General features: G+C 40.4%; 2 protein-coding genes across 2 annotated transcripts; one reads left to right on the forward strand and one right to left on the reverse strand.

Annotated features, from left to right (window-relative positions):
- Positions 1-596: 596 nt before the first annotated feature.
- LOC140770692 (peptidyl-prolyl cis-trans isomerase) lies at positions 597-1,407 on the forward strand. Its single transcript, XM_073111948.1, has one exon. The coding sequence runs from the start codon at positions 676-678 to the stop codon at positions 1,195-1,197; it is 522 nt and encodes a 173-aa protein (XP_072968049.1). The 5' UTR covers positions 597-675; the 3' UTR covers positions 1,198-1,407.
- An 8,247-nt stretch (positions 1,408-9,654) lies between these two features.
- LOC140776399 (uncharacterized) lies at positions 9,655-10,836 on the reverse strand. Its single transcript, XM_073120106.1, has one exon. It carries the CDS (start codon positions 10,762-10,764, stop codon positions 9,808-9,810), a length of 957 nt encoding a protein of 318 aa, XP_072976207.1. The 5' UTR covers positions 10,765-10,836; the 3' UTR covers positions 9,655-9,807.
- Positions 10,837-11,100: the final 264 nt, after the last annotated feature.

Here is an 11,100-nt window from a genome sequence, read left to right on the forward strand (position 1 = left end):
TTTGATTGTCTAATAGATATAATAGTGTTATTAAATAATTTGGACGACGCTTTGTTATGTGGGACGAATAATCTACATGGCAAAACCGTTTTGATAGAAAAAAAAAACACAAGTATGAATTTATCTTTTTATATTAAAAAATTGTTTAAATTTTAACAGTTAATTAACTTCGTGTTGAGGTATTCATAAACCGTTCACATCTAAAAGTGCCTGTTTTGATAGATATACATATAAATTTCAACTCTAAGGTATATAAGTAAATAAGAGATATTTTAAGGGTATAAATGTAAAGACACACTAAATTTTTGGGTTTATCTGGATACGCTCCGTCCTTTTCCCTACCCTAATTCTCACATATTTTTACACCTCTTAAATTTGAAAGGATAAGGATATGTGGGCCGTGTCAGTTTCTCATGGCTCACGTGCCATCCGCCTTCATTTCCCGGTATATTGGCACCAGAACACGGCATATACCCCTTAACCTCCTCTCCTAACCCTGGTTAATTTTACCCTGTCCAACCTCCAGATTTCGCCACATGTCCATTCCTACTAACCTTGATCTCCATCTACATCTATATAATTAACTCCCCCACCTGCCTCTCAAACCTCAAAAGCGATCGAAAACCCAAACCCTAACCTAACCTTCGCTTCTACTCGCTCGATCCCGTCTCCTCAATGGCCTCGAACCCCAGGGTCTTCTTCGACATGGCGATCGGCGGCGCACCAGCCGGCCGGATCGTGATGGAGCTCTACGCCAACGAGGTCCCCCGCACCGCCGAGAACTTCCGCGCGCTCTGCACAGGCGAGAAGGGCGTGGGGCGCTCGGGGAAGCCCCTCCACTACAAGGGCTCCTCCTTCCACCGCGTGATCCCGGACTTCATGTGCCAGGGCGGCGACTTCACCCGCGGCAACGGCACGGGCGGCGAGTCGATCTACGGCGAGAAGTTCGCCGACGAGAAGTTCGTGCGGAAGCACACCGGCCCGGGCATCCTCTCCATGGCGAACGCCGGCCCCAACACGAACGGGTCGCAGTTCTTCATCTGCACCGTCGCGACCCCGTGGCTCGACGGTAAGCACGTCGTGTTCGGCCAGGTCGTCGAGGGGTTGGATGTGGTGAAGGCGATCGAGAAGGTCGGATCGAGGTCAGGGACGACATCGAAGGCCGTCACCATCGCCGATTGCGGCCAGATCGCGTAGATCTGAATGAACTCCATACGAGTTTGAGATCTAAAAGCTTCTGCTAGAATGGTAGTTAAAATAAAAGAGAGTTTGTCGTTGTGTCTTCGAGTCCGTTGTGTTTCGTCTTCTTCCTCTTTGTTGTTTGGGGGTTTCCGAGGACTGTGGGTTTTAAAATAGAATAAATCTACTTGCCGTCTTTAGTTTTTACATAGACGGATTTATCTTCTACTCTCTCTTAATTTTGGAGTTTTGTAATAATTTATTAGCGGTAGTAGGTTTGATTGGCATCTTTGGAGAACGTGCGAGGAAATGGATCTTATCCATATATTTGTCCTTGCTCGCAGAGGGACAAGTAGCCGCGGCTCGGACGATGGATTAGGTGCGACTCTCGATGCATCTGACGAGACTTTAATGGAAGTGTCGTTTTTAAGTAGGAGGAGGGCACTTTTGACCTGAACACCCTCCGTGGCCTAGTACGATAGCCTTTATGTGAAATTAACTTCTCACCGCTCGCTCGGCTACCTCGTTTGAAGGTAAAATTAACTTCGGCTCCTTTATTCCTGTTTTAGTCATACTTGCCATAGATTTTATGCGCTTGATTATGTCATAACTTTGGCTCCTATGGGTTTTATGCGCTTGATTATGTCGTAGTATGAGTTGATTTTCATTGTATCAACTGTAACAATTTGCAATATGAATGAAATTCTTTAATAACAAAAAGTTTCTCCTCCTCATTCAATCATTTAAAGAAACGAATCACAATGAGACCGATCGCTGAAGTTGGGATCATCTGAGTTCTTGTGTAGTAACTTAGGTGGTGAGCAATGATACTGTAGATAATTGGGGAGAATATACACTCCTTGTATTGGAAGGAATTTTTATTTTTTGGAAAAGTGAATTTAAGAGAGCTAAGGTGGTTTAGGAATTATCTAATTTATATATTAAGGTTTAAATAGCAGAATTGTTTGAAAGAAAAGAGAAAAAGGAAGAAGGGGAGAGGGAGGATGCATCTCGTTCTCTCCCTTAAAACCACAGGGAGGGATGAGAGAAAACTCCGCCAATGGCGTGGGGAAACACTCTATATAGGGGGGATGCTGCGGCCAAAACACTAGCGGCCGATCGTAGGAGAAGGGGAGATAACTTACTTCCATAATGGTAAATGCAAATTTCTTTCATTTTATATAAAGGTATCAGTTAACACTCTATTTATCGGCAAATTTCCTAAATTTTGTAAAGTTATCACTTAACACCCTGTATATAAGTGAATTTTTTGTTCAATAATATTGCATAAATAGCGGGCGGTAAATGCAAATTGCGTTCATTTTGGTAAAATTTTCTGTTGAAATAATATTACATAATTATAGGGTTTCAAATGCAAGTTTGTATATTTTTTTTGGTGAAGATTTCATTTTACACCCGCTAATTTTCGGGTTTTTTTGCATAAATGCGGATACCTAAATGAAAATTCTGTTCAAAAAAAATATTTTCACACGCATCAGAGAGAATGCCGATATTGCATAAAATCAGGGTTCTAACTATAATTTGTTTTTAATTTTTGATAAAATTTTCAATGAACACCCTATCTAAGTTTTTGCGGTTCTATAATATCGCGTGAATAACTGGCGCCTAAAAGCAAATTTCCTTAATTTCTATTAAAATTTTTATTTAACACCCTATATATGTTGCATAATACAGAATATTAACTGCAAATTTACTTAATGGTGAAGTTTTCATTTAATAAGTGAATGTGAACGCTAGGTACAAATTTCTCTAAGTCGGTGAAGTTTTTACTTAACACCCAACTTATAAGTGAATTTCTGGATAACAATATATTTAATTAGTACAAGGTGCTGCATGTAGATTTCTTTAAAAAATTTCATAAACATTTCATTTAACACCCTATATAAAAGTTAAATTTCGTTTCAAATCATATTATATAATATGCAGAATACTCCCCGCGACGACGGTGAGCTCCATAGTTACAGGCTTCGAGTTGGAGCTGAGCTCCGCGGGCACCTCCTTGTCGAGCCGGAGCATGGCACTGAACTGGTCCACGGTACGTTACGTATTTATTTCATCATACACCCTATCCTTTTCGCTATTTTTAATTTGACCCTTGTCCTTTTATTAAATTGTAGAAAGCACCATATTTGGGGTTCTGAAAACCTAATGCATTGGCCCCGTATTCATGGGGAAAAATCTACCGAGATTAGCTGGGAATTCTCCTGAAAAGCTCTTTTCGTAAAGAGAAAATTAAGGACCAAAGAGCCTGCAAACTTGCCAATTCTTTGGGAGATTGAGACTCATTCTAACTGGGCATTATTTACTTTAGGAGGAATAAAGTCAACTATAACTATAGAATAGATATTCATCTTTGTTATTCCTAAAATCTAAAGTAAAGGGAAGCTGAAGATGATGATTGATAGGATCATCTGGTTAGCTTCTTATGCCAAGGACTACTTGGGTTTCCAGTTGGGACAAGTAGAACCTTTCAACTTTATTTAATTTTTATCCCTGTAAACAAAAGATGACAAAAAGACATTATCCGGCAGATCATGAGAATTTACATGGATTACATATCCAATGATGTATATTGTTTGCTAATAACATCATACTAGTTGATGATCCTAAGATAGAGTTGGACATTAGTACTAGAAGAAGCGTGATGAAGGAATTTAAAGTAGAGTAAAAAAACCAAGTCTGATCTCTTAGGAATATATATATGTATTTGCATACATGCTCTCCTTGATAGTTAAGCCCTTCCAAGACTCTTAACAGTTGTAATACAAAACTTGCATATATTCCCATCTAAAGCTTGAAAATTTGGCACATAGTTACCATTTTAGACAACATTGTCTGCACAGATGACATTGTGCTACTTCATTTTTTGATTGTCTATATTATTAAATATGAAATCCTTTTGTTCTATCTAGAAAAAGCTGGTGGATAGACATAGGTGCAAGTTATATCATTCTAAAAAAGAAACATCAAAGACTCACTTTCACAAGAAGACTTATTTTGTATACTACTGTAAGTTGTGTTAGAATATTAAGCTAGCCCATTTGATTAGTCAATTAGATTAATTGGCTAGTGTAGAATTAAAAAATAATGTTTTGGTTTTGAGGTGACTCTTAGTGTTTTCTATGCCTTCAAATAATAGTAATTTTTAAATTCTCTAGATGATGAAAATCAAAGAGTTATATATGATAACTAAGAGTCATATAATATATCTAAGAGTCATGTAAACTACTATATATGTGTGGTCTTAAGTTTTCCATCGCTTTCTCCTAACAAGCTGCACACTTCTATGAATCAAATGGTACTCGTATTCTACTGAGCATCAACTTTTCTACACCATATTCTGGAAAATACCTACAGAAGATAGAATTCCATCCTTGTCGATATCAAAATATAAAAGATAGAAAGTTTGCTCTCTTACAACTTAAGCATAGTATCAGAGATTGAGGTCATGAGATCAACTTACATCAAGTGTATTTGTCATTAAAAATATAAATATTCACCCCTTTAATTCAATATCCATGTCTCGAGTCTATTAGAATGTCGTGAGGTTAGTTGCAAGGGAGAGTATTAGAATATAAAATATAAAAACACTATCCTTTAGCAATAAGTTATTTTACAATCCATAACTTTTATGTTCATAATCTTTTTGTTATACTGCTATATAAGCAATAAATGCTTAAGAATTTCAAATGTTGCCCAAGTTCAAAATATGTGTACATGTTGTGCTTTGTTCCATTTTATGGAGAATTGGTTGTTCCATTTACAAGGGAAAAGAAAATTGTTTAAAGTTCTTTTATATAAGTCACTGAATGTGGTAGCTGTAACTCCTCTTGATTGAACTAATTAAAAATAATCTCAAAAGTCTAGTCATTGCTGTAGTTATTTCTTCAAGCCCAGTCGATTGTTCTTACATTATCTGACAAGTGAAGCAATCCACTCATTTCACTCCTCACCAATTTTAAGTCAATCTAAGATAAGCTAAAGAAGCACATCAAGAATATATCTTGTTAAGATTGGTCATCTACTTCATAAATAAGAAAATTATAGCTTTGTAAAGCAGAAAAAGTTCATCACTAGAACTAGGACTTTTTTGTGAGGTAAGTCCCTCATTGATGGAATTATTTGAGAAAATTGTGTACATAATATTTATTAGTTAAATGATTGGCATGTAATTTAATATTAGATACTTGCAAAATATGAAAGTAATATTTTTTTTAATTATAAACTCGTAGACTAATTAGTAATTATAGTTAGATAACGAGCTAGATAACTGAACCAATCCTCTTAAAAGCAAAAGATAACAAATGAATCGAAAGTATACACATACAATATTCATTCTACTATCAGATATTTATGAGCAAATTTTAGCTTATAATTTCTATGGTGTGCCGTTAGAACTCTGATAATCTAAAAATACAGCAAAATATAAAGGAATGAGTTCTCTTTTAAAATTACAATTCAAATATGATCATATGAAGGTTCTGAATGCCTTGTTGAAGATAAGCTTAGCTCATAAAACCAAGAAATAATCCTTCAACTTCTATCCACTTGGAAGGAGGAGATCATAAACTTCCATTTGTTGAAGCTTGCTGATTGGCAGCTATGCCGATAAGCCACTTTAGATGTCTCGAGATTGGATAGCAGGATCTTGGCAAAAGAGCTAACTGCAGAGGTTAATATTAATAGCATTATATAGGAGAGTGTTTGGACTTTGATTAATGTAGCCCTCGCAAACTTATTTATCCAGATGGTCCATCTCACATAGTTGTTGGGTCGATTTTAAATACGCCAGCTAACCACCATGGTAGAAAATTTGGTATATTTATTAGTGTTTTACTAAGATGTAAAGGGTTAATCAATCTGATCAACACTTTATATATATATATGAGAATTACTTTATATTATAGTATTATGCGATGATAAGAAAAAAAGAAGATTTAGTTTCTACTTATATTTTCTTCTTCGGTTTTGAAGGGATCATGACTTTGGCGACTAAAGCCCTGATTGGTTTGAAGTTAAGCCCCGAATTTAATTAGCTAATTTAAATTTTTAGTCTTGATTTTTTAAAAAATAAACTCGATTAGATATAAAAAAGATGTTTGATTACTGAATCAGTTTAGAAATCCGTAAACTCAAAACAAGCAAGATAATGATCCCTTGGAGGCCAACATCTCTAAAATGTAATAACTCCTAAAAGAAAAAAAAGAAAAAGAAAAAGTAGTGAGTAAGATTACATTTTCTTTTTTTCTCTCCTTTTTTTTAATTCCATCTCTCCTACCAGCTGGGCTCAAGCTCAAAAGGAGAGCTAACCCAATTGGGCCTTCTTGGTCCCTACCAACCCTTCTCCAATCTTCTACTCCCCTAACTATTGGAACAGTTGCTAACTCATCCATCTTTTGAACTTAAAGTTGCATTTATTAATTCTCGCTACTCCATCATTCCAACTCCATTACAAAGATATAAGTTTGCACCAAACCTTCCCCTACTCTATATATATATACATACTTCAATCCTCTCCATATCACCCATATCCAAACTACTCATATCTCAAACTCCATTACAACTGAAGGAAATGGAGCTCCTTCTCTTCCTCTCCTCCCTCCTCCTCCTCGTCTCTCCACTCTCATCAACACCCACCACCACCATCACCCCTTCAGACACCATCCGAAGAACCCAAACCGAACAACTCCTCGCCACCATCCCCTCCACCTCACCCCAACCCGATCAACCTTTCCTCACCTCCCCTTCCGCCACCTACACCGCCTACCTCTGCCGCACCACCGCCGCCTCATCAACGACCGGAGATCTCACCAACAGCTTCTGCTACATCCAAGTCCAGGAAACGAGCACCGGGAAGAGCGTCTGGAACTCCGAGTGCACCCCGGTGAGCGCCGCCAACGCCTGCGCACTCGCATTCGCCGACGTCGGCCTCGAGCTCTATGACGGCAGCCACGCCGTGTGGGACACCGGAATCGAAGGCGTAAACAGCAACAGCGAGAGTAGCAATTATGGTAACAATAACAACAACTACTACTACCTCTCGGCGTTAACCCTCGACGACGAGGGAGACATGCAACTGGCCGACAGCAACGGCGAGCCGGTCTGGAAGTCGAGCAGCGAGACACAGGTGAACCAAGGCTGCGGCCTGCCCGGGTCACCGTACGGGCAAAACGGGCAGCAATCGAGTGGTATGTCGCTTTCCCCGCCGGTGGACACCTCCTCCTCCTCACTACTACCACCACCTAGTGCTAGTGATGAAATCATTCAGCCGCCATCGCCGGCGACTAGCGAGCTTCCCGGATCGCCGGCGTCTATTTTCTCCTCTCCGGCTTCACCGGAATTTCCTATCGCTTCGCCGCCGGCGACTAGCTATCTTCCCGGATCACCAGAATTGCCTCTCGCTTCGCCGCCGGCGTTTGCGACGCCGCTTGCAGGAGGAAGAAGCGGTGGCGTTAATGGCAACCTTCCATTTGGGCAGCAGCAGTTGCAGGGAGGGAATGGTTTGAACCAGGCGTTGGTGGATCATAACGCATACGACAGTGGGAGTTCGAGAAAGGAGGGGATGGCGGCGGCTGCGATGGGGTTGGTGTTAGTAACCGTTGGTCTCTTCGTGCATGGCTTTGGTTTGTGAAGGCGCGCACGGGGGAAGTTTGCATTGGTCGTGTGTTGATTTGTTTCACTTCTCATTTTGTTATCCTTGTTGTTGTTGTCGTCGTTAATGTGGTGTTAATTTGATGTGTTGTTTTCAACTTGCCATTTGATTTGCTACTAAGTGGCGAATTGTATGTACTATTTGTGATTCCTATGTTTATGGATTTATATATGATATTTATTTTTTATCAAGGAATTTTGTACATTGTGTTTTCAATTTTAATGAGGTGATCTTATTTTAAATTTTTTTTGTACAAATAACTGAAATCATTTTCATTTTATTATCTCTGATTGCAAGTGAGATGGGAGAAGTGGTAGCTTGATTATGGATCTGGGGAAAGTCGCTTAGTTTGGGCCCAACACTGTTGACATGAACCTGTAGCTCATTGGACTGGCTCGGATTAGAGAGGTCTAAATCTCGGCCCAAGTTCGTACAGGTCTCTATATTTTTTACTTTACCCATGTCTATGCTCATCTCCTTCTCCTCCTTCCTTCTATATCCATGGATCTGTCTTTCTTCTCTTTCCTTCTCTCCTCCTTATCTTCTCTCCTTCTCACTTTCTTTTCTTTCTTTAGGATAATTACACTTAAATAGCTATGTAAAATCTTTAAAATATTCCTTTGTTAAGGTCCTAACTAATCATGTCATCCAGGTATATAAGATTAACAAAGAAAAAATTGTTAGCTATCACGGAAATTATCCGTCATCATTGACTACCACTAGATCAATTTTACCTTTTAAGTGCTTTAGCGACCAGCTTGCCTTTCTTTTAGATGAAATGAAGTAAAATGAGTTGAAGTTAAGATCGCCATTGGGTTCTTACATCGATAAAAATGTCTATATAAAAATCAACAGTAGTTCAAAAAATCTAGACATAAAAAATTAACCTCTCTTTTTTCTTGTAGAAATTTAATTTGGCCTAAGGCCGTAATCGATTTGGATTCACTCCAAGATCTTTACCTCAACCCGAGCTCTTTATTTACACAAGCTAAGCTCGCCTCTGTCCATGAGCACCCCTAATGTTTATCACATGGAGAAACCTTTCTTCTTTCGTTATCATCTCATCTAAGCAGACATCAGTACAGTGACCTTGAAAGCTATTCTCCAACTTCTTCCTACCCTACACCATTCTCTAACGTTTGGGCCACTCGTATAAATGATATGAGACATCCTACCAAATTGCAATAATTTATTGTCGACAGATAATAGCAATAATAATAATGCTTGTGGCTTTCTTTCTAACAAGTCATCAGCCAACCATGCGCACCTGCCGACAGATAGAGGAAGGAGATCATCGCTCTTTTGGTTTCATAGTGGATATCCATTCATACTTCACAAAAGATAACATTTTTAAAGACCATTAATTTAGTTGTATTTCTACATTAATGCCAACTTATAATTAATGCATGATAATCACATGCTCTCCATTAAGTATATTAGTCATTAAAGGCGTCTATGGCAATGAAGGAGGCCTTTCATATGGACAGAGAAATAAAAATTCAATGCAACTAACTGCTCCCTGAGAGAGGTAATATTTAATAAAATTGGGAAGAATTACTTTGGTGGAACTAACTGCTCCCTGAGATAATATGAATATAAGATGGTTTTAATATGAATTTACTTCATTTACTATTTCACAAGGAGCTAAACCAATCTGTATATATATATATATATATTGGGTGCTGTTTAGATTACTAAGTTGTGGGAGTTATTCATTTTATCATTTAATGACTTTTCCCTTGAAAAATATCGTCCAGCCAATGCCAACAAGTTTATCTATGATTACAAATTTAACTCAGAGAGGAGACAAATACAAAGATATCCATTAATAGTTACAAGACAATAATCACAAACTTAACAACCAAGATTACGTACATAATTTACAATAAAATGATATTTAAATCACAAGAAAATAGTAGTTGATAATAATACTAACAAAAATAATAAAAATCCATTCACGCTTTACCTTCAATCCTTGCATGCGTCAATCCAACGCACGCATCCACGAAATCGTCGTCAACGAAGTCTGTGGAGAAAACCTGCAGCCGATCCGCTATTCCCTTCTCAAACGCCTGCGATATGAACAACCTGGCGTACCCCCGGATCCGCTCCGTGACCGGTCGCACGCAGACCACGGGGTTGTCTGCCTGGGGGGTGACCGTATTCTCCACCCGGTAGAAATACTTCCTATCCTTGGCCGGCCGCTGCTCTCCTAAATGCTTCATGTTACTATCAAACTTCGTCTTCGGCAAGTCGGTGTCGATCCAGTTGTCGCGTAGATGCCCGCCGCTCCAGAGCAACTCTCCGTTCTTCGGCGCCGGCGACTTCCTCGGCTTCCATACGCATATCACTCGCTTGGGCACGATCTCGGCGACCGTTCTCCCGAAGAAGGCGTCGTCCTGGGGGACTAAGTAATCGCCGAGCTGCTCGACGAGGTACTTGTCGAAGTCCGGGGGGTCTTCCTGGCCGAACTCGGTGCGGATCTCGAGGAGGATGAGCTCTGACTGGGTCTCGGAGAGGAAGCGCTTGAGGTGGGTGATGACGACGTCGACGGAGTAGGAGGCGAGGATGCCGTGGCAGACGCGGCGGTCGGCGCGGACGCGGATGTCGAGGGCGCGGACGCCGGCGCAGAGCTGGACGTAGACGGAGCAAGACTGGCACTGGGCGAACGGGCGGGAGAGGAACGGCAGGCCGATGCGGTTGGTGGCGGAGTCGTGGGTGCCCGGGAAGACGATCTGGTGCAAGAGAAGTCGATCAAGTTGGAGGGAGGACATCCAGGACTTGCGATCGGAGATCCGGAAGTCGGATCCGGGGAAGGCGTCGCCGGAGGAGGAGAGGAGGGAGGAGAGGGATTTGTTCTCGGCGGAGATGGCCTTCCGGCGCTCCATTTGCTTCGAGAGGAAGGAGCCCATGGTGATGGTGATGATGGTGGTGGTTAGAGTTGGAGAGCATTGTGGCGTTTGCGAATACTGAATGGTGTTTATATAAATGTGTGTGGATATAATAAAGTAGTAAAGAGAGTTGAAAGGGATGGGTTTCTTGGATGAGTTGTTATTAAGAGGACAGAGTTAGGCGTGGATGGCCGGCGTGGAGGAGGAGAAGGTATATTTGTTATTTGTAGGTGGGGGTGGGGACGAGGGAGGAAAGAGAGTAGTTAACGCCTTAACGGTGATTGATTCATGTATAGCGTTCGGTAGGAAATGACGTGGGTCGTCGTAACCGGATAACCTGTGCCTGTAGGGGAGTTG

This window comes from Typha angustifolia, chromosome 2 (assembly GCF_048772165.1).
Source record: "Typha angustifolia cultivar Huaian chromosome 2, ASM4877216v1, whole genome shotgun sequence".
NCBI classification, from domain to species: domain Eukaryota; kingdom Viridiplantae; phylum Streptophyta; class Magnoliopsida; order Poales; family Typhaceae; genus Typha; species Typha angustifolia.